The sequence below is a fragment of the Platalea leucorodia genome (assembly GCF_965183815.1).
Source record: "Platalea leucorodia genome assembly, chromosome: 4".
In the NCBI taxonomy this organism is placed as follows: domain Eukaryota; kingdom Metazoa; phylum Chordata; class Aves; order Pelecaniformes; family Threskiornithidae; genus Platalea; species Platalea leucorodia.
Genome location: NC_138826.1, coordinates 73,205,932 through 73,230,471, shown reverse-complemented (window position 1 = coordinate 73,230,471; position 24,540 = coordinate 73,205,932). Strand labels below are relative to the sequence as shown.

Sequence of the window (24,540 nt, the reverse complement as noted above, 5' to 3'; positions counted from 1 at the left end):
GAGAAGTTCTGCAAACCTACTGTCAGCAGCTTCATTTCTTTCCTTTGCTTAAAGATTTACTAGTGCAAACATATTTTGAAATGTAACTTCTTACATATGCAACTTTTGAACTGTTTTGAACATTCTTCTGAAATGAAATTTTGCAGGTGGAAGATGACAATGAGTAAATGGGATGTGAAGGTTGAAACCTATCTATGAAAGCACAATTTAAATTTATAGAAACTTTAACTGTACTCATTTTAATCAACAATTTTTGTAGGTGTGAGGATCTCAATCAAAAATGCATTGCATTGCGTTGCACTTCAAGTTCATCCTGATGTTTGTATTCTTTGAATTAAAAAAAAAAAAAAAAACCAAAACCCACACACAAAAATGTGTTATGTTTCTGACAGGCACTTTAAAGCCTTTGTCAGTTGCTCAGTGTCCCCTAGTCTGGACTTCTGAAAATAACCTTCCCCTTCTAGAATGGGATCTTAAAGCTTTTTGGTGTACATTGACCTTAAAACAAAGACATTCATAGTAGTGTTTATTTGACATCCTGTTTATCTACATTGTTACATAGGGTATTCCTAAATAGAAACAAATGCTGATGTATACCCTCTCTTTTCATTACTCTGGTTCACCCTTAAATATTAAACCCACTGTTTTTATCTATTTGTGTCTAAAGTACTTGAAGAATTTTGTAAGATCCTGTTAAACTTGGTATTCCTCTATATTTTTATCAGCAGCATTTACTGAATGAATGGTTTATCTTAACCATGTCAGAACAGTAAACAGTCAAAAAATGAATTCAAGAAGAAGATGCAAAATGAAACTCTAATCATATAGGTTGACCAAAGAAATGGAAGTCAGGTACTTGGAATCCATATCTCAGGTCTGATAGAAGTCTGTGTCTTATATCATATAAATTAGAAATTACATTTCAGAAGCAGAGTATTACTTCAGTTGTATCCATTTTTTGCATATCTGACCAGAGATGCCAAACAAGCTGAATTTGTTTTCCTGGGAGGAACGTGGCTAAAGATAAATTCACTTCTGCTTATTTCAGTCTGATCATCTACTGTTTGCATATATTTCTCAGCTTCCATATACAAGAATTATACTTAAAACCCTGTGCAAATAAAACTAGATCCTTAAGTTCACAACCTAACTACCATCTTTTAGACTTTTCTTATTATAAGCTAGCTAATCACATTTTCTCCAACCACGTATATCTATATAAATACAAAATATATGAAGTATATAGAATGTATTTTATATGTGTATGTATGTGTATAATCAAAGAAGAGTATTTTTTTTTAATGGCCTAGCTTATTGGTAGAAGATTGTTTAGCTTGAAAGGTACCTCCTCAACTCTGCAATTACTGCTCTCTTGCTGAAGATGTAACACTCCTTCAGAAGACTGGTGGACTAGTCACCTGTTTGCCTTTAAATTTCCTATTTTAGAGGGGGTTTTAATATCTGTCAGCTAATGCTGATCTTTTGGTCATAAAATCAGTCTTACGGCTAAGTTCATAGAATAGCCTAGGTTGGAAGGGACCTCGAAAGATCATCTGGTCCAGCCTTCCTTGGGAAAGGGAGCGTAGATGAGATTATCTAGCACCCTGACCAATTGCATCTGGAAAACCTCCAGTGATGGGGATTTTACCACATCCCTGAGGAGGTTGTTCCAGTGAATCACTGTTCTCACTGTAAAAAAATTCTTTGTTACATTGAGACAAAAGTTCTTCCTTTTCATGATTCTTTACCCACCAACTGGTTTCAGCCAAACTTTAAAGGTATAGAAACCTTGAAGTTGGTTCCTACAAGCCTTATGAGAATTGCTAGTTGGATAGAAGTAGAAGGGATCTCTAGTGTTCCTACTGAGGTAGAGGTAGGGCTCTTATACAGTAGCTTCTGTTCAGTAGCAGTCAGCTCATCAATTAGCACACGTATAACTTTGGACAAGCCAGAGGAGATGCTTTCTTTTCTCTCCTGGGACAATTCCAAAGCCTGTATTGACAAGAGTAAGTTATGCAGAACTGGAACAATCTCCTATTTTCATAGTTCTGTTTGTTATTTTTTTAATGCGAAAGTATGTAGAAAAGACTTCCTGATTTTGTGTGTATGTATGGGAGTTTTTTCTGCCTGCTTATTGTTTTTTCTTACTGATAACCGCTTTTTTAAGGTAGCCTGCAATGGCATCAACAGAAATAAAGCTTTTTCATTTTGCCTTTTTGTTCTGGACGGTACCAGAGAATAGAAGTGTAAATGCTTACGCTGCATCTTTTGGAGTCACTATGCTCATCTTTGTACTGCTTCTCTTTAGAACTGGTTAGTACTGACCTGTCCAGAGAGGATGCCGTCCAATAGTGAAAACTAAATCTGTGCATTGGTGGCACTTGCACAGGTTACTTCAATTGTATTTCAGCTCTGCCAAACATAAATTTTGTTTGAAGGACAGAAGACTCAGTTTAGTTATCTGGGCATGTCATGGAAAAAACAGAGATCGGTTCTTCAGGTTATTTCTACTACAGGTTTCACTCACCGAGAAATGTGTTTGGAAAGGTACTAATGGTAACACTGTTGATCTTTCTGTATTTACATATTTAGCATACTGGGTTTTTTTTTGTTTTCAGTGGTGGGCTATTGGCTTGATCTTTCTGAAAGAGTTGCTAATAAAAGCAAACCTAAGTAGTTTGTTAATGTTACCAATTGTCATGTAGAATAGCTAGGAACCCTCAATAAGTAGGATAGCCTAGGAACTAGGCTCCAAAAAAGCTTGAAGTGCTAGGGGCGTAGGAGTTTACCCCCGCCCCACCCCTGGTAAAATATTCTGAAAGCATTTTGTTCATCTTAGGCTTCTATTATATGCATCTACAAGATGTTTACAAATCAAGACATGGCACAAGACTGTTGCCTCATGCAGTCTTTGCTGTGTGGCCTTTTTGCATTAATTGTATCAAAGTATCTTCCTGGTTTCACTATATTTGTCAAAGCACCTTAAGAGTACTGGACAGATTAAAAATACAGGTTTAAGTGGTTGTGGTAATAGGCTACAAATGTAAATGTGGGCAAAAAAAGGGTAGATGTCACTCTTATTTCTTCAGATAATACCAGTTTTCTTTTGAAGCATGTAATCTAATGCAAGACCTGATCTTAAGAACTGAGTTAGTTTGGAAAGTAACTAGCTTACTAGTGTTTTGTTGTTATTTTTAATCAAGACAAGGCATAAACGAAATGAAGGTAGGAGAGACTTGAGAGTTGCAAATTGTGGGTGTGTTTTTCCTTGTTGTGGTCGATTGGTTGGTTTTATTTCTAGGTTTTTTTGTCTGATCTTGAGTAAGCCAGTTAGCATTCTTTCTCTATGGCTTAGTTCTTCATCAGTAAAGTAAGTGCAAGATATATGCATTCAGTAGAGGGATAAGCCAGGTCTTTCTTAGCAAAGGAGTCATAAAGTACCAAGCAAAATAAAAGTAAATTTGACTGCTTGCTCACTCTGGTCATAATTAATTTTTTTCATAATGCAGTTAGAATTAAGATTCCTATCTCGTGTGTGTCTCTCTGTCCCTCCCTCCCCCCTACCATGTTTCCACTTCCCGTGCATGAACTGTGTGTTTTTCTTTTTCCCAGACTTAGATTAATGGAGACATTTGATGTTCTCAATGAAGGGTGTGTGAGGACAGAAAAGATAAACAGGGTAAAACAGCTTTGTCTAAAATTGTTGTTGGAGGGAAATTTTATTGGCTTTTTGTATACATTAGAACTTATTTTCTCATCTATTTAACAGCATTTTTTAAGTGCTGTTGAATTCATGCATAATTTATCATCTGTACCTGGTTTCAAATTTGGTAGCTCAATGTTTGAAATTCTTCCTTAGGGATTCAAGGATTGAATGCAATCAGTTGAGATCAGAATGATCATATCTAGAATATTTATTGAAAATTATTTCAGTCTTATAAATGTGACAGAATTTCTGGATGCCTTGTTCAAGATCAGTATTTGATATCTGCGTTGAAGACAGGTGTGGCTGCAGGTAACCGGCAAAAGGAGAGAGTCATCTAATTCAAACTAGTTCACCAGTCGGTGTATTCAGAATGCTGTTGTCCAAACTTCTCTACTTTTACGTGTTACTGTTTGAAGCATGTGTCCCCAAATGGTCAGATCGGTTATCGGATACTATTTCTCCTGAGACAGGAAAGCTGCATCAAATTTGAATTACTGTATTTATAGGTGACTTTCAGCAATTTAGTGCAGCTACATTATAGTTTGCTTAGGTTAGCTTCTTTGTTGTTCTGTGTATTTTCAAATTATCTTGGAAGTTATAAACTCTAGAAGTGATTTTAATCCCTGGGTACTAAATGCTGATAACTTGCACAGGAAGGTACATTTATTATTTGTATTTGCTGTGAAGTCATACTTTACTGTGTAATTAAAAACCACAAATGATTACTTGTAAGCTGTCTTTAATACTTAGTGAAGAGGTTTAGATGAGCATAAACTCCAATTGTTTGGTATATGCCAAGCAGAACTAGTGTTTAGGGGGTTTTATTCTGTTTAATTTTTTCCTAATATGGTTTCTCAGGTTTTTGGTTGGGTTTTTTGTTTGGTGGTTTTTGGTTTGTTTGGGTTTTTTTTGTTTTGGTCTGTTTTTTGGTTTTTTGTTGGTTGGTTGGTTTTCTTTTAGGAAAGAATAGGGCCAGGGAAATCAGTTTTGTCTTTGTAGCAAAAATGATTGGGGGCAGGGGAGAAATGCTTTAATGCTGTCAACCTCTGCTGAAGATTATCCCAAAACTCAAAAGAAAATTTCTGATCTGTGATCCCTTAAGGGGTTACTTCTCCCTGTTGGTCCTTGTCACAAATGACTATTCTCTTTGATTATCAAATGCAGACACATGAATTTTGCAAATCATGTTTATGTAAGATGTAATTAGTTTTAGGCTAAGCTATTTCAAGCTTCGATAGTTGTATTCCCTTAAGGATACTCTGACACACTAGACATGGATTTTTCTCAGCAGTCTGACCTTTTTAGTTGATGCAATACTCAACTTTGTGATGATGACACTTTGTGTTTGTTTGAATATTAAGTAGAGCCATCCAAACGAGCTGTGGGTTATAAATATACTCTTCCTTAATTCATTTTCCTGGTATGTTTAAAATAGATACCAAATCACTAAATTGATGGATAATCCAAATAGATGAGTGAGCAGAGAATTTCCACAGAAAATTTCTGTAGCTCAAATGCACGTAACTCTGGCTTCATGTGACCAGGAGAACTTGAGATTGCTATGGAATAAGGTTTGTCATACAATTTAAAGCATCAAAGTAATGTTTAGTAATAACATACTTGGATTACCATCAGGTCAATTGGCAGAAAGCTTAGTATGTGTATATATTTATATGAGCCACCACAAATAATTTTTTTTTTTTTATATAGAGAATAAAATGTTTGCACATACTGCAGGATGTTCACTGAAATTTTTTAAAGGGATGGGATAGTATGGATTTCCATATTTTCTGTCCTAATACTCATGGTATTGAATTCATAATACAGAGTATAATGAACATCTTATCTCTAATGGAGTACATAGGTCTGGAAATATTTAAATAAAATTTCATGTTAGGAGCTTGGTATTGGCCATAGAGCAGAGGCAAATTTTGTCTCCCTTTCTTCTTAATACTCTGTCCAAAAGCAGTGTGTGTTTCAGGGTCTTTCCACCACTGTATAATCTAGTACAGTCCAAAACCAGGAGTTAAATTAGATCTTTAATCTGCTTCTTTATTTTTGAAGCTTTCCAGAAATAACTACATATTGTTACATATGTCATTAATATTATTGCACTTGTTGCTTTTACATCAGAGGAGTAGTTAGGAGCATTTAAAAATAATTAAGAAGATATACACTTGAAGATATGAAATATATTTCATTGTGGGAACACAGTCTCCTTGCCCTGTCCCTAAAAAGCCTGAATAACCAGATGAAGCTGACTTTATGGGACAGCTGTAGTGCTTTGTCAGCAGCTGGAAGGTCTGCCTGTCCATTACAGCAAGTCCTTGACTCATACATTCACACCCAGAAAACCCAAGGCTGTTCTGTTGCATGTTCTGGTGCAGCAGCCCTGGTGTTCCTGTGATTGTTTTGTCAGCCAGTTCAAGGAGCTGAATTTAACAAAGCACCGATCCTACTAAGTGTATATCTGGAGGTTAAGCTCCCTGATCTAGCTCAGTGCTGTAGTCGTACAGTAATGTAAGTTGGTATTGAAAGGCTGGTACGCAACACACTAGTCTTGAAGCTGTTCTCTGTTCCTGCTTCTGCCCCCTGTCTTCTGCTGGCCTCAGCGTTAAAAGCAGCTGCATGGTTAATAGCATCAGACTACTGATCTGGGCTGAGGCTTTTTTACTTGCTGGGTTGTTTAGTATTTGCTGGGTTAAACTAAAAGGTTAGCTTTAACATGGCTGAGGTCCCAGATCTAAATTCACATGCAACCTCACCAGTGCTTGCATCATATTGTCACTTTATTTCATCCTTCATATGCGAACATGGCTGCATACTGTGTAATGTAATATCAACGCACTTTGTGGAGTGGATGCAATTTTGTTATTAATGTTAATTCAAAAACATTAATAGGAAGAATAAATTCTTAATTTTTTTAAAGAACCAAGTACAAAAGGATTTTCGCATCAACTGAGTGATTATTTTCAGGACATTCCTCTGGTCCTCCCTTTGCTTTTGTTCAAATATCTTTGTTTCTCAGAGTATATAACTGAGTTCACATGAGCATATTAGCATTAGGTATAAGTCAGCACCTCAGAAATCAATAGGGCATATCGTGCTTTGCTGCTTGTTTAAGATGCTGTTGATGAGATAAATACAACTGTGCCACTAGTGTGACATTATTTCAAAATTTATACCTACTTGCATTGAATTTTAAAAGCGTGGCAAGAAGATACTAATGAGAAGAGTGTCTCTTACATGGTAACAGTTAAATCTAAGATGTCGCATTTGATCTCAAAAGAACTTGAGCAAACAGATTATAGCAAGATCATAAGTCTACTGACTCTGCAGCAAGTATAGTGAGAAAAGGGGGGTATGTTGAAGGTTCTAGAAGAGAAGAATACAGCGAGAATCAATACCATTTCAGGTTACTTTTTGTCATCAAACCCCCTTTCAAAACTAGTTCTATTGTTCTTAACATTTATTTCCATGATTGGAACTACATAAAGAAACTGTCTTGTGTTCGTCCACTTTCTGCTTCCCTTTCCTTGGTCAGTTTAGCAAAGAATTAATTTAAGTCTGGCAATCTGTGTCTGCAGAGCTTGTTCTAAGCATACTTAAGTTGAAGAACCATCTATGCTATGGTTGCTTATATGTTTGATTATAGAATGTTTAAAGTGCATTTTGGGTAATACCTTGGGTAATTTTTCTTACAAGTCTTTACAAGTTTAAGGCATGTGACAAATCTTTGCCTAGCAGCAAATACAGAAAAATAATTGTTTGCCTATTGACCCAAGAGAATTTAATCTGCTGCTGTATGCTATTATTAGGGTAAATATATCTTATTCTATTGTATGCTTGGTATAATAAGAAACTGGCTGCCATAGAAGTTTATTAGAGGATGACTGCTTATCATTGTAAAAACGTGAATTACCTGCATTATCTAGGGTTCTTAGCATATTAATACAGTGGGTTATCAGCACTAAAAACACACTTTTTAATTTTTCTCTTGTATCTAGTAATGAATAGAGTATTAGGTTGATAAGTTTGTTTTTCAGTTCCCATCCTTCCCCAACATTAGTTTATTTTGGAAAACATTTAGCTTCTGATTAATGAATAACTGTCTTGTGGGCAGGAGGGCACAGTTGCTAGTAAAATTTATTAGCAGTGGCTAACTAACGTCTACGGAGTAAGCTACCTTTCCTTAAAGAAGGATGCTTGTGACAAATAGTTCTATCAGTAGGTACGGGTAATAAAGTTTTGGTAAATTGTAGCTTTTAGAAGAAACTCTTTTTGAGGGTTTTGTGGTGTTTTGTTTTTTCTTCTAATGTTATTTTGGAGATTTCTTATATTAAAATTGTTGTCTTCCTTCACTTTAACCTTCCTGTTGGGATTTCTGGTTAATTGTGACTCTGTTTCGTCAAGTCATTCCCAAGCTATCAACTGCTGTCAGTGGTCGCTCTGTGACCATCTGCGGTGGCCACTTTTCTTCCTTCTCTCCTTTTATGTAAATGCGACAGCCTTGTATAAAATACATTTTTACATACCAGAGGTGCTTATGTATACCTTACGTATCAGGTGGTGCTTTTCAGGCTGCCGAAGACCTGGATTAGGCAGCCGTACATGTCCCATGGGCATTGGGTGCTGTTCTTATCCAGCTCGCTATGTTGGCTTTCACCCGCCTTTAACCAGGTCCATGAAACAGAAACGTGGGGGCAGATGTGGTGCATAGGAAAGTATGGAAACCTCTTTACTTGCTTCTGCTGCCGTCAGAAGAGTTTATGCCGTCAGTTCAGTAGTACTGAAAATCAAACCTGTGTAGATGATACCTGTTTTGTAGGTTGAAAAGAGTAAAATGCTGTACATGTAATCATTGCTGAAGTTATAATAGACCATGCATTTACATAATCATTTTTAAATTGTGTGCTTTACTTACCCCGTTTTGTATTTAATTTTTATTCTCAAAATGCCATATCTGTTTATGAAGTTTCGTTTCTTGGTTGAACCCGCTCGCCTTTCCAAATCCCACACCGTCTTTAGTTTGAGTGCATGAATGGTACGGGTGTGTCCCTGATGAGGTGTGACTTACCAAGGGATAACTCGGGAGCAAAAAGGTGTAAGAGTCCACATTTAATGAGGTTTGATGACATCCGTTAGGGATGTTGTGGGTGACTCAATTTTCATGTCACCAAACTGACATGGCATATTAAATAGAGTAAGAAAGATGGTTTCTGTTCCTGCTTGCTTAGAGATGAAGGCAAGAAAGATGACGTGCAGATTATAATAGTTTATGCTTTGATTTGAGAAGAGAATGACGGCAGAAATTTTTTTTTCTATTAAAAAAAACCCACAACACCAAAACACACAAAAACCTGAGAGAGTTAAATGTGCCAAACCCCCCCGGAACGGCTCTGCTTTTGGCACAGAAGCTGAAGCTCGGGTGTCGCTTCGTTCCTCGTGTTTGCAGAGCGCCTCCGTGGCAGCGGCCGCGCCGCCGTGCACGTTCCGGGAGGAGCAGGACCCCTGCGGCGCGTTCTCACGCGCGCACCACGTCACCAGGGGGGAGGCGCTCTACCGCGCCCCGTCTTGGTGACGCGCCAGGGCGCCCGTTCTATTTTTAGCCGGTTGCCGGGCAGATTTACATCGGCCTCCTGGGGTGGCTCCGCCTCGCGGTTGCAGATTGGTTCATGCAAAGCAACTCCCGCAGCCAATCCCGAGCGGGTATGCAAATTTCCCGCCGTCCCCTGCCATCGAGCAGGGGAGTTTCGGCTCTGCCGGGCCGGGAGCCGGTGAGGGGCAAGGTGGCTGCTGGGGCTCCCTCCTGGCCTCCCTCCGACACCCCCTAGAGAGAAAACTCATCATTTCACGTGGAAAATAGGCAAATAGCCTTCCTGCCTCCAAAATGTAAAAAATTCTGAAAAGTCCCTACCGGGCTTCAATTAGATGAAATTACGAAACAGCTGGGTCCTTCACATGCTGAATACCTGCCTCCTCCAAGCTGAGGTGATGCGCTTGGTGGGAGTTCAGCAGTGACTTGTGTGTGTGGAAGGACTGGTTTGAGCAAGGAACAAGCAAGCAAGGCAGCAGGTGCACTGCTTCTCCTGAGAAAGGATATCTTCCCTAGAGGAAATACCGATACTACTTTATAAAGCAGCAGGTTCCCACAGCCAACTAATCAACTGCTATTTTAGTTCCATTTTAAATTGTGGCTTTTTTGTTACTGAGAAAATGTAATCTTTGCAAAAAAAAAAACTTCTAAAAGGTTCTAGTATGCATGACAACACTTAATAACATTTTAATGCAGCATCACCTTTTTTGTTGCAAGTTTTCTTTTCACTTCTGTTTCTTCGGGCATTTGAGAAGTGAACCCAGTGGACCACTGTTAGCATCAGACAGCTCACCTCTGAAGTCTAATGTCACCAAGTTGCAAGTGTTTGAAAGCTGAGGTTACATCACTAGTTAGTTGCATATGTAATATGTGAACTAGTTTAGAAAATACTTTACAGAACGTTAAGGGTAAATATATCAATTTTTTTCATTAGAATAGTGTTATCCTTCATTTTATCTAACAGAAGACTTGTAAAGAAATCTGCCTTAAAAGATGCAGTTCTGCATACGTTAGCGATACTTTCTTACAGCTGTAGCCTGTCAAATTTTCAGTTGAAATTTCACCTATAAAAGGAAAAAACACTATTTTATAATGCATAAAAAAGCCTAAAGTTGAACAGGGCATCTTGCCTTTGTTTTTTTAAGGATTTTTTTCACAGAGTGTCTCATATTTTTTGGCCTGCATGTATGTGAACAATTAATCCAGGTTTTGCAGGTTTTAAGTTTGGAATATCAGAAATTGGAAAATTTTTAGTTGTAGATGTGTTCTGGCAGTGTTCACTTATGTGGAATTATTAGCTCCTCCTCATATTTAAGGATAATGGTAACTGTTAATCCTGAGCCAAAAATGGAACTGCAGTATAACACTTAAACTGTGTATAATAAAAATATTCCACAAATGTATCTTAAAATTCACAAATTCAATTTTATATAAAACTTCAGTAAACCTGTTTTTTACAGAAAGAAACATATTTAGTGCTTTAGCTTGTGCTAAAAAATCAATTTGTAAGAAAGCTGAATTTTGCTGTTACAGATATTTCAAACAGCAGTACTTGTTTTAGTGTTTGGAAATCTCACAGCTGAATTGAAAGCTTATGTTTTAAGTTGTTGATTAAAGTTTAAATCTTTAACACTTGGGGGAAGTAGGAAAACACAGTATCTACCACTGTTGTTCTGGCTGAGTTCCACTCAAGCAGTTTTACTGTTTTAATGACCTAAATGGCTGTTAAAATTTAGTTTACAGAAAAAGACAAAACTCATCTTGGAGAATGAGCTTAAGGTTCACGTGCTAAAGAGCCGGTGTTTCTAAGGCACTTGAGTTGCTTGTCTAAGGCTAACTGGAGTATGTATTTTAATTAAAAGTTGTCTAGGAAAGATTCTCACTTGTTTTCTGTTCTTCCATCTTCAAAAGTATGCATTTTATTTGTAGTAGTTATCAAGGCATAAACTGATGAACCATGTAAGGACAATTCTGCAAAACCCCCAGCAGATGAAAGATCTTAATTGTGTAAATGGACCTAACAGTACTTTTTCCCCATGAGGAATCCATTTTTCCCACAAGGCATGGCAGCCTCACGGGAAAAGAACTCTACAATGACTACTTTAGTATGAGAAAGGGGTTCATGAGCCAAAGTCAAAGGCGATATTATTCTCTGGAGGTAGAGAAGACACAGGACAACTGCTTAATTCACTGTGACACCGAAGTGATGAGAACGTAGTTCAAGTTTGTACATGAAGTTGTCGGTCAAGTACAGTACACAAGACCATACAACCTGTTTGAAACCGTATTGTGAATTTACTTTGTTTTACCAAGCCTGTAACCATACATTTGGGTGTTTTTCTTAGGCATAGATACACATGTGGACTTAATGTTTTACTGAACTGGTTCTTCAAAAGACAGTTCGCAAGGGTGGGGTAGAATGGCCTCTAATTTCAAGGCAGAAGTCATATTGCACTTGTGAAAAAAACACTGATTTTGACGCTTCTGTTGGGACACTAGAAAAGCACAGGCACTGCATGGTATTTGAAGAAAGGAAAGGTTACCAGCTGCCATACTTGAACCTGGGTTGGATCTCAGCAGGTTTTTTTTGATAGAACATTTAACATCACAGAAATTCAGCAGTCTCAAAGTAGCCTAAAAATGCTGCTGCACGTTCAACACGGAATCTTTTATTGCGGCTCTGCACCCCCTGTGCGCCGCAGTTGTGGGTTAGCGCTTTTGTGCAGCTCCAGGTCTCAAACTGAAAAGCCTTGACTTTTTCTTATTTACCAGCTCTTCGGAAAATCTTGTTAGCTTAACGCAAACCTGCTCGCTTGCGCCGTGGGCCGCCGCGTTCGTGCCCTGGGCGACTCCTCGCCGACGGCCTGGTGGGGGTTTGTTGCTGGGTAGAATTTAAGGAGCTGCTGTCTGATTGGCTGCCCTGCAGCTGCTCCTTCCAGCCAATCGGGTACGGGGCCCGAGTGCGTTCCCCCGCAGCGCCGAGGCGAGGCCGCCCCGCGGGGCGAGGATGCGGCGAGGATGCGGCGGGGCCGGGGCGGGCTCCCCCTCGGGCTCCCCCTCGGGCGCGCTTGCGACATTGCAGGGCTCTGCTGCAGGGGAAAATGCCGCTTGTCTCTTAGAGCACGAACCTCAATACTGGATATTGAACACGGGGGGGGAGCGTGGGGTGGGAATAAGCGAAAGATTTTTTTTTTTTTCCCTTTTTTTTTTTTTATTACAGTGGACCTTGTTTTGCTGTATGGGCATTAGGTGAAATAGGACAGGATGGCGATGTAGATTTTTTTTCCTTAGAAAATGGCACATTCTTCTTTCACTTTGTTCAGCCAACACTAACATAATTTTAGCCTAAAAGGGAGGAAAACTCAAATCATCTGTCATGTGGTAGAAGAAATATTATTTGCACTTACCATATGTCATCTGTTTTGTTTATTACACTCTAAAATAAAGGCATAGTTGTATGTGGATTTCAGTAGGCTGGTGGTGTGTATGTTGCATTCAGTCAGATAGGTAGACTTGTATTAGTGGTAGAAAAACAAATTGTTGGCACATTATTTCAGCGCATGTTCTGTAAGATCACATGGTTATTTTTTTCTTCTTTGAAAATAGTTTTTAAATTTCTGACAATTTATATCAACATTGCTATAGAGGATTTCAACTGAAAACTGCTTTTTATGAACCACTACTTAAAAGGTAGGTTCTATTCACCACTTTCATTCTCTGGGACTCTCCATCTAGAACAAAGTACTCCTGACGGTTTGCTGCCTCGCTTTCCGTGATTTGGCTATGCTACATTTTAAGTAACTTGCATATTTGAACACTGATTTTTATGATGAAAGGCTTTACTTCCTCCATGTAGTTCTTGTGCTTTGGCAAATGTTTTATGGTTGTGGTGCTTTTGGCTAGCACTGAGTGCACTGCAGGAACCCTGTGCCAGTGCTGTTCTAGACTGATGATATTATGCAAACCCCATTGTGTGCTATTGTTTAGATTCCAGCTTCCCTTCCCCCCCCCCCGTGTTTCCATGACCTTCTCTTTGTCTGCTGCCTGTTACCAGGCAGGATTCAGGCAGCTCCCTGCTGATTGGCTGATGTTTCGAGCAGCTCTTGGGCTGCTCATATGAGCACACGGTTATAGGCTGATCCATAGCAGCTAAGCTAATACCTTTGTTGCTTTAGAGCTGCAATCTCTCTACAGAGTAATAATAATAAAAAAAAAATTAAGGGAATAGGGGGAAAACTTTTTAATTGGCTGAGAGAGGGGTCCTTTGTGTATTCCTTGCTGCACTGGCACATTTTGGTTTTGCCGTGTAGCCCACATTTCGTCATGAGAAAGAAATCTCCAGATATTATTGGAGGGAGGTGCCTAATGGTGTGTTTGTCCCTCTCATGCTGAAGTATATATGACTTTCAAGCTTAAAATGAAAAAGGGAATTTTCATAAATGATATCTAAACAAATATACACAATGTTTGTGTGTGTTGGTGTTTCAAAATTGATTACTGTGTTTAAATAATCAAAACAAAAAAAGCAACCCAAAACCTACCACCTTATTTACAGCATTTAACCCTTACACACTTAGCTTTAAATGCAGGAGTCATTTTGTGGTGTTCTGTACAAATGTCTTTCTTTGAAATAAAAGAAGCCTCTGCGTTGGCTTGGTGCCTGGGCCACTGCTTTCCTTCTTGTGACTTGGTCACACGATGAGTAAAAATTGAAAATACCCAAGCATCAGATGATGGAAGTGCATAGCAAACATAGCTGAACTTTGTGTTAATTGTTAAGTATAAAAGGAGACTACCAACATACATTCATTTAGAACACTAGTAGTATTAAATGTTTTATTTGTGCAAGACTGAATTCGCGTAACCTGCTCTGGAGTTGCTCTCTGAAGGGCAACCTCCTTACCCGTTTGAAAGACTGGAAGGCAGTATTTATCAGATGAATGCTGATTGGCTTGCACCGGTATGACCAAACCTGTCTGGACTGGTTACCGATTTATTTGTTTCTTCTTTTCCTCGGCTCTCACATGAGATCTGTTACTTGGCTGCAGTGTGCTCCCTTGTGGGTATGGCTGGAAACGCTTTCAGGCTGGTCTGCAGTGATACATGATATTTGGCTGTTAACCAGCATTTAGTATTCATCTTCTAATCTCATTTATTCTTATAATTTTGTCACTTATGGTAGCTTTTATTGGATATTCTTTGGTTGCAAAAGATTGTGGGATTGAGCTGAAAATATGCATGAGTTACTCAAATAACCGTTTAACAATGGAATTTTATGAGAAGCCTGTTTTCGTACAGGTTCACTGTAGAACTGTATTAGAGCTTTGTTTTTTAAACTAGATTTTGGATAATATCCTAGGATATAAAATAAACGTGACTTTGAAATATATTAGAAATTCCACCTTATTCAGTTTTCTTTTTTTTTTTTAAGGAAAAAGTAAGGATGGATCAATATAAAGGTATTCTGATTTGATTTTTTTAAGACTGCTATTCTTGGCAAATTTAAAAAGGAAGCACCCTTCATTTTACTCTGTATTTACTGTATTTTATGTTAAAAATATGAATGAAAGATTGCTCGGATGATTAAGGAAACTAGAGCAGAAAATGGTAATTTGTTTGAAGTTATATTTTATGATTAGTCAAGTGATGCACTTATGAATTTGATTTTAAGTTGTCTGTGAACATTTTATTAATCTGTTAGTATATCTTTCAGTCATAGGAAAAGTAGGATTGTGAATTTTGTAATATAAGAGCTTCTAAATTCTGGGTAATGCTTATAAACAAAAGCATTGTAGTCTGGGAGATCAAACTACTTGTCTGTCTTTTTGATACAAAGGCCCTGTATCCTTGTACTACATTAACAGAGGACTCTCACTAGCTGGTGACCTATTAGGAGCTCTTGGAATTGTTCAAGGTTAGCCAAGCCTGGAATTTTCCTATTGTTTTCCAAATTGCCTCTACAAGATATATATCTGTAAGAGCATGAATGTTGGTTGTAGGGGATTATATGCATGGAACGTGAGTATGATGATCAGTACTCTATTACATGACAGTCTGATACATGCTTTTATAATGACGTGAAAAAACGTGCTTTACATTCTAAGTTCTTGGGAAGAAGGAAGGGATGTGCTTTCAAGAATTGCATGCGCACTTCTGAAATACTAGAGGCTTTTATATGTTTCTCCTAACCTCAGGACTAGAATTACTGTGTTAAATGTATTCTCTTCTGATAAATGAAGATACTGTATTTAGCATGTAGACAGCTCTGGAAGGACATTAACAGCTCACCTGGAGTTCATATTCAATCTGACTGGAAATGGTTATGTGATGAGAACATTTTCTAAAAACAAGTAAACTGACGTTTCAGATCAATGTTTCTATAGGTGTTACATTTTGCTCCCACTAGTGGCAATGCAGTAATAGACAATCCTGTTCAGAAAATCTAGTTCAGACTGGGAAAAATTCATGTTTTAATGCTATTATTGAGAGTCTATAAACAGACCTGATAAACCTTTTGTGAAGATTTGTTCATCTGTTCCTGAGGTGTGAATTGAAGTGTTGTTTAAGCACTATCAGTTACTCAAATACAAGAATTCTAGATTGTCATGCAGAAAAGAACTGAAATAAAGTGGAAGGGAATCTCAATGTTATGTTACTAGGAAATGCAAAACAGGGAAAAGAATCTTGGGGGTTTTTATCATATTGCTTTCTATTTTGCCCATATTTTTGTCAGGTCATGTTAACTAAGCGTAAAAGAAGCTTTAGAATTGTAAAGTACGGTATGTCACAATTCTAAGATTTAGAGTTTGTCCTGATAGTTGAAGTCATATTTTACCTTGGACTATATATCCATGTCTTACCATAGAATATCCCAGTTGGGTAATGCATAAATGTTAAATAATTTCCTTCATAAACAAAATATTCCAAGTAAAATAGGAAGGATCCAGCAGAATACTACCAAAATGATAGGAGCCCTAAAGCATGTGACCTACAATGAGATGCTGAGGGAGCTTGACAACTTTAATCTGCTGAAGAGAAAGCTAAAGGGCAATCTTACGGCCGCCTAAATAAAACTTGACGGCAGGACTAGTTGCAAAGAGGGTGGAGCCAAACTGTTACTTAGATGCTGTGCTATCTGTTTTGTGAATTTTATGACTTCGTTGTACAAAACCGTTGCTGATCTGACCTAGTGTTGGCGATAGTCCTGCTTTTTTAATAAAAAAAAAAATTTATAACCCACCTGAAAAGACAAAATGCAATTTATTAATGAGTTTCTCAGCTCTGTAAATGAAAGAGGATTGGGGGAAGATGCAAAATGAACTGTACTAAATATTTTAAATGCATCCTTTGTGTAGTAATTGTGCTGTATCAATGGTATAAACATTTGCTTATCTGGTGCTGGGGGGGGGCGATTCATATAGTGATAACTGCCTGATTTATTTTCTTTTTTTTTTTTTTATTTGCTGTAATATCTTTTAACTACTGTTACCCAAGTGAATTTTTGCATGTTTTGAGAAACTTAAGAAAGGCCATATCCTAGACGGAAGTAACTTATGATGGTGTAGTAGCTTCAGTAGAACTAAAATGGTTAGCATCAGCTGATTCAAGATCTTAGTTGCTGATTTTCATTTAGGATATAACAAGTTCCTTAACTGTTTTCTGCTTCTGAATGACATTATCATATCTAAACCCCAAGAACACATGGGGAAAAAAAATATAGTTTCAAAATCCCTATGGATTTTGTTTGTTTTGTGTAATGGAAACAAATGAAATAAGATTTTGCTGTATTTCAACAAAATTATTTTAACTTCCTAGGTAATGCTGGATTTAACGCTGTTTATTGGTTTGATAAAGCAGATTTTCAAACATTTTTCTTAATTTTTTTATATATTAATGTTCATATTTTAATATTTGCATGGCTGGATGGAATGAATAAAATTATATGGAGGGCAAAAACATCAGTTTTTCTTGGAAAAGGTAATCTTTCTAAAAGGAGCTACAAAAACTGTAGTTTTTATGAGCACAAATGGTCTTAGTAAAATATTACTGCAAATTGAAAGAAGGTGCTCTAAAAACCCAAGTTCAGTTAACCATTGTATAAATATGGAGGATGGGGGTCTCTCTTATTTATACAGAAGAAAAAAGTATCTTAATGACACATTTGGAAGTTCTTTCAATATATTGAAGTTTTCTTAAATGTTACTTGATATAAAAATCTTGTCATTTATCCCAGTTGTTAATTCTATTTGAAACTTGTGAAATTACATAGTTTTAGAAAGATAAAATAAATGTAAACTGATGGACCAAGAATATTTCTTACTTTTTTATGAGAAGAGAGGCTTCTGGCTCTTAATTAGCACAATACCTGTTTCTAGCTAGAAAACCTCATTATGTGGCTTTGCTGTAATAATACTACGAGACAACTGGTCCAAAATGAGTAGTCATAACATTACTACATAATGTTATAGTGTGATCTTGGTGATCTTTACATGTGTTTGTGCAGCATACTAGAAACTTGTATTCACTTTTTCTAACGACAAACAATTTAAGTGTGTTGTCAGGTGTTTCTTTTTTTTTGTCGATACAGTTAAACCGATTTGCTTTAAAATGTGCTAAATGCTACAGTCTTACTTAGGAACACTGTAACATGAGGATAATAAATTTGTTACCTTCACAATTCTTTCTGAAATTTTTTTTTTTAAGGGTCAAGATGGATAGCACAGATGAACCTCAGAAAAAAGTCTTTAAAGCACGAAAAACAATGAGAGTAAGTGATCGACAACAACTTGAAGCTGTCTATAAGGTTAAAGAGGAGCTGTTGAAGACAACTGAAGTTAAACTGTTAAATGGAAAGCATGAGAATGGAGATTCTGATTTAAATTCCGCTTTAAGCAGTACAGACTGTATGGAGGACAAGAGGGAAGTTAATGGCCTAGTGGACTTGTGTGTTAACTCTGAAGAAGGAAGAATAGCTTCTGATGAAATTAGTGAAGCCAAAAGCCCTGAAAGCAGGGCAGGGAGCATAGTCAATGACATAGAACCCAAAACTCTAACACTATCACCACAGAATCTTCCTGCTGAGCAAGATAAAGATACTGATACTGCTTTAACTTGTGAGGCTGAAAATGGAGTGCTTGGTAGCAATAAAGATAAATTCCATGAAGAAAATAATAGAAAAGATCATTTGGACCAAAGAGAGAGTGACATCCCATCAGAAGGTGAAAGTAAATCAATCTGTGATATTAGTGACTCTTCTGAAGAGAAGGGAGAAACAAATGACTTAACTATTAGTTCCGATTCATCTGGTGAGGAAAAGAGGACTGAAGAAGTAACTGTTGAAGATGCTGTTGGAGAAGAAGTCATCTCTAGCAGTATGGAAGCTGACCAGAAACCAAAGGACAAACGAGACGGCACTGCAGGTTTTTCAGAAACCACTGTTCAGAAGACAATAGATGAGTCAAGTGAAAGTATCTTGGACAATACTGACTCTATGGAAACAGATGAAATTATTCCAATTTTGGAAAAACTAGCCCCAGCTGAAGATGAACTGGGCTGTTTTTCTAAAAGTTCTCTGCTTCCAGTGGATGACACAGTCCCGGATTTAGAAGAGAAAATAGACAACTGTTTGGGTTCACCATCCAAGCAGGAAAGCAATGAAAGTTTGCCAAAAGAAGCTTTCTTAGTACTGTCTGATGAAGAGGATCCCTGTGATGAGAAAGAGGAACGTGCTGAAGTGATACTACCAAACAAGTCAGGTCTTCCAGGTAAGAATTTTCTAAATTTGTAGTTTTGATTCAAGTCTGGGATTTTGTTTATTTCTTAGAATGACACACTTGGACATGTTTCTGAATCAAAAAGGCAGTCTTACCCACCAATTCTGTGTTACGTAGCCTTACAATTGTCAAGGATGGAATCTGAGACCCAGAAAAAAATGAAAGTAACACCAAAAAACTGTCATCTTTGAGATCTGGTTTGGTTTGGGTTTTTTTTCCTCATACTCTTTGCAGACTGGGGTGGGGTGGTGGGTGGAAGAAGGGGAAGGACGAGTAATTGCCAGACATAGAACAGAAAGATTTGTGGGAAGAGAAATGTGTGCATTTACTGGTCTCGAGGGGAAGAAAGGATTTCAGCTTTCTTTAAGGTGCAAATAAATAGTAAGAATGAAAACATGCTGGTAATCCAGGCATGCCACAAGTCCCATTTGTTTCAAATTTCTTTTTTTCACCAAAAAACAGTATTGGAGGGGTTTCGTGAAAAACGCAACTCATGTATGGTTTTCATGCCATATAGCTTTTATTATTTCACTCATGGTGGTTTTTATCTAACTTTTATCTGATCTCTATGCCAACTGGTTAACATTTGAAAACATTAAGTGTAGGAAGCTGGTACTTTAGTCTCTTCATGTAGTTAGCAGATTTTTTTAATGTTAAACTGAATGGATGTTCTCTGTAGTCTATTATTGTCGTACAGTTTTGTGAGCATATTTATTTTTTGACATAGGGCACCCGTCATACTACTGCGTTTTTGAAAATAAAACAAATTAATAGTTTCCAGATAAGTTGACACTGCTCTTTTATCTGTAATTAAGAAAGCCATTGTTTCAAATGATCGTGGGGTGTTTTTTTCTTTTCATATAGCTTTTTATGAAATTATGACTATGCTAATCCAAATGTGTTTAAACATGCTTGACTGGGTAGGAATTCACAAAGCTTGCCCATCAAGTTGCAGAGAAGGGAATTTAAATTTTTCTGAATAGTACATTCTGCGTGAAATATTTCAAGCAAATCTTTTGGGGACCCATTTTGTGCTAAATTTAACATGGCATTAATACCAAAAATTTTGCAGTCCTTTCACCAATTTCAGTCTTTCAATAACAAAGACAATAGCATGGAGGTTGCAAGGGCAGGAAACAATTACGTGAGAGAACAGGTAGAGTTATCTTAGAAGATAAAGATTAACTTTTGGAAAGAACCTGTGAGGATTAAGTCTGTGGAGACGATATGGAGATCATTTGAAGATGCTATATTGGAGGCACAGGTGCAAGCTGCTCAATTAAAAAGTATGGTTTTCAAAAAGCCCAGACAAAAACCAGCATGGCTAAACAACGATGTAAAGAATGGTACTAGAGTACGTTCTTCAAATGGGCAGATTAATAGAGTCTTTTTCTCAAGTAAATGTAACAGCTATGTTGGCACTTAATGGAAGATCATGCATCAGAAAACCTTGGAGCTCTTCGGGTGAGTAAACAAGGACATGACAAGGAAGGTCTAATTGATGTATTTGAAATCTTTTGGATATCCAAACACCAATGATTTCTTACCAAGAACTTTTGGAAACTGATCTGTCTTCAGTTAAGATGGAAAGTCCTCACGGAGGAAATAATAATTTGAAAAATGGAAAGTAAATCTACAGCGATCTGTTCCAGAGACTGTGCTGTGCGACAGAATTAATTTACCTAAAATGAAGGGTAACTAGCAAGGTGACAGTTTGCTGATGATACTATGAAGAGCTGTAGAAGAATCTTACAATGCTGAATGACTGGGATGTGAAAATGGCAAATGAAACTCATTGTGGTTAACTACAAAGTGGTACAGATGAGTATGAAAATGTTCGTAACTTGATAGGAAGATAGAACTGACTTGCCACTCAAGAAAGATTTTCCAGGATTATAGTAGGTAGTTTTGTGAAGACATTGATACAGTAACAGTTGAAGAAAGCAAATAAAGAATGCTGGGAATAAATTCAGAAATTGAGGAAAACTTCACTGTGGGATACCAAGCTGTTAAATGTTTCGTATAATTCTGTTTCCTTCCCCCTCCCCATATCAAAGAACATGTCACAGGACTGGAAAAGGTACATGAAAGAGCAACAGGGGAGATGATGGGATTGCAGAGTAATTTTAATTCAACCCTCTGATGGTCTTTATTCCAACCCCCTGCTCAAAGCAGGTCCAGTTATATCAGACGGCTCAGGGACAGTTTACTTTTGTGCATCTTCAAGGATTGATATACCACAACTTCTTCTTGGGTAGCCTAATATTTAACCAACTTCAACAGTGAAAAACTTTCTGCTTAATTAGAATCTTCTGTGTTCCAACTTGGGTTCATTGCTTCCTGTCCTGTTGCTGTGCTCCTTAAAGAGTGGTGGCTCCATCTTCTCTCTACCATCCCGTTATGTAATGGAAGGCAGCAATACAATCTCCGATTAGTTTTCAGTTGTTACAGCTGAGCAAAGCCAGTTCTGTCATCTGTTCCTCACATAGTACGTACTTCATCCCCTTGACCTTTCTGGTGACCCTCCACTGGACTTGCTGTGGTTTTGTCAGTGCCTTTCTAGTACTGGGGATCCAAAAACTGGGCATAGTGCTTCTGATGGGGGTTTCTCAAGTGCTGAACAAAGGAGAATCACTTCACTTATCCTGCTGGACACATTTCTTGTTAATATGGCCTGAAATGCTATTGAAATTACTTCACACTGCTGACTAATGTTCAAATTGTTTTCCACCAGGAATCAAGGCCCTGTTCTACAAAGTTACGTTCTAGCTAGTCAACTTCCAGCCTCTTGCTGGGGGTTATTCTACCCCAGATGCAGGACTTTGCATTTGCGCTTGCTGCATTTTGTGTTAGTTCATTTTTCCAGCCTGTCAATGTGCCTCTGAATAGCAGCTATGCCCTGCAGAATATTTACCATTACCCCCAGTTTGTATGTGCAAACTTGCCAAGTGTGATCTCCTGCCCACAGGTCCAGGTCATTAGTAAATATGATAAACTGCATCAGCCCAGTATGGATCCCTGAGGACTGTCTCTAGTGCTAAGCCACCAGCTGGACTATATATCACTGATGCCAATTCTTTGGGCCCATCATAAAAAGGTACCAGGTCTGTCAGGCATGATTTGCCCTTACTAAATCCAAGCTGGCTACTGCCAGTCACCTTCCTCTGCTTTGTGCACCTGGCAATGGCTTCCTATGAGGATTTTTTTCCATGACCTCCCCAAGATGTCAGGTGAGGCTAACCAGCCTGTAGTTTCCCTGAATCATCCTCCTTGACCGTCCTGAAGATAGCTGCGACATTTCCCTTTTTCCACTCATCAGGAGCCATGAAGATGGTAGAGAGAGGCCTCATAATGCCAGCAGCCTACCTCCCTCAGCACTCTTGGGTACATCTCATCTGTTCCTGTGGACTTCTCTGTATCCACCTAGCTTAAGTGTGTCCTAGCTCTGTCTCCTTGACTGTGGATAGCGCTTAATTTCTGCAGACTCTCCCAGGGTCTCTCCCTCTGTTCTCAGGAACTTAGGAGGGAAACTTGCCAGTGAAAAATGGAAACAGAAAAGTTGAGTTCCTCATCATTTTCCATGTCCTCAGTCATTAGGTTGCCTGTCTCAATGAGCAGTGGCCCAACAATTTTCCTTAGCCTTTGATTTGCTGCCACTGTAGTTACAGAAGCCCTTCTTGCCCTTCACATTCTTCACTGGCTTCAATTCCAGTTGAGCTTTGGCTTTTCTTGTTCCATTCCTGCACAACTGGACAATGTCCCTGTATTCCTCTTACTTCCTCCTCCTGTGTAATTCTTTTTTACATTGGAGCTCTGTCAGGAGGTCCCTTTTCACCCATACTGGCTTACTTCCATGCTGGCTCTATGTCCTGCACATGGAAATGAACTGTTTTCATGCTTTGAGGAAGCTGTCCTTGAAGAGCAACCAGCTCTCCTGGGTCCTTTTGCTTTCCAGGGCAGCTCCCTTCGGGATACTACCAAGTAGGTCCTGAATAAGGTGAAATCTGCTGTCCTGAGGGCAAGGACTGTAATGATATTAGTCCTGCTGACTTCTTGCAGGATTTTTAATTCCAGTCTTATGGTTGCTGCAGGTGAATCTACGCTTGACCTTCATGTCCCGGACCAATTCTTTCTTGTTTGTGAATAACAAGCCCAACGGAGCATCTACCCTAGTTGACTCATCAGTTGCCTATGTCAATAAATTGTCTTCAGCATACTCCAGAAATGACCTGGATTGTGCCCAATCATATAGCTCTTCCAGTTAAAGTATGTCCATGAGTCAGTCCTAAAGCATGCAATGGTGTGACATGGCTCTATTGACTTTCTCTCCTTGATCAAGTAATCTGTATTGAGTGCCTAGCATAACATTGCCTGTGTTGCTTTGCCATAGTCTCCTTGCCCACAAGCACTTAACTGGCTCATCACCTCTCCCATGGCAAAGCTCTGGGCGCTCTTCTGCATAAAGCACTACAGCTCCTCACCCTTTCCAGCTTGTCTTTCCTGAAAAGACTATGTTCATCTCTTGCAATGCTCTAGTCATTTCAGCTATCCCGCCATGTCTCTCTAATCCAAATGAAATCATGATTTTGCAGTTGTGTAGGGACTAGTAATTCCTCTTGTTTCTTGTGCTGCATTTGTTTACAGATACTTGAGATGATGAACTCTGAGTCACGATGTTTTCACAAAGGATAAATAAGCGCCTTCCCTGTCATGCTGTTCCTCAGATGTTTCCTCACTGCTTCCCATACCTCAACTTTCAGGTTATGACAACCATTCCCTACCATGCCTAGTCTCAGGTCTTCCTCATTAGGTTAGAAAGCCTGCTTGTAGAACTCTTGTTCAACTTTGTCAGATAGGTTCAGTCTCTGCTCAGTAATTCTTGATCATCAGAGATTACCACAGTGAAAGCTGTGAAAACCTTGCCTGCAACACCTGTCATTCAGCAAGGTGTTGATCTTCTGGATGCATGCACTCTTACTAGAGCTTTCTTTTGTTCCAGTCCATTGGGAGGATTGGTGATCACACTACCTTGGGCGCTTGTGCCCTTCATCCTTTTCTACAGAGATCCATTGTCACTCTTGGTATGCTTAGAATTGCTTCTGGTAGTGTTGTTGGTGCCCGCCTGTGGATAAGCAGCAAGAGTTAATAGGCTGAGGCCCAGATGAGCCTTGGTAGCCTCTTTGCAACATTGAGGATCCAGACCCTCAGCAAGAGCTAATGTCTTGAGGCATCAGGCCAGGTTGCTAGGTGAGTACGTCCTGTGGGAGGGAGCCCCTGGTGACTATCACCAATGTCTCATTTATGCAGGTGGTTGGTTCAGACTCACCTGGCTCTGATGCCTCTTTTAATAGATGATTTTCCTCTTAATGTGTTCTATCAGTGCTATACCTGTTCCGTAACTGCGGATGTAGAGGAGGAGTCTTCATTTTATTGCTCACATGCTATTTATGCTCACATGTTATTTA

General features: G+C 38.5%; 1 protein-coding gene across 13 annotated transcripts in view; it reads left to right on the top strand.

Annotated features, from left to right (window-relative positions):
• The window catches only part of ATF7IP (activating transcription factor 7 interacting protein), a 114,917-nt gene that overhangs the window by 37,018 nt on the left and 53,359 nt on the right, over positions 1-24,540 (top strand). For all 13 annotated transcript variants that reach the window (XM_082309488.1, XM_082309489.1, XM_082309498.1 and 10 more), the window contains one exon: positions 18,006-19,066. In XM_082309488.1, the coding sequence (XP_082165614.1) occupies positions 18,006-19,066 (1,061 nt within the window). The remainder of the gene's footprint in view (positions 1-18,005; positions 19,067-24,540) is intronic.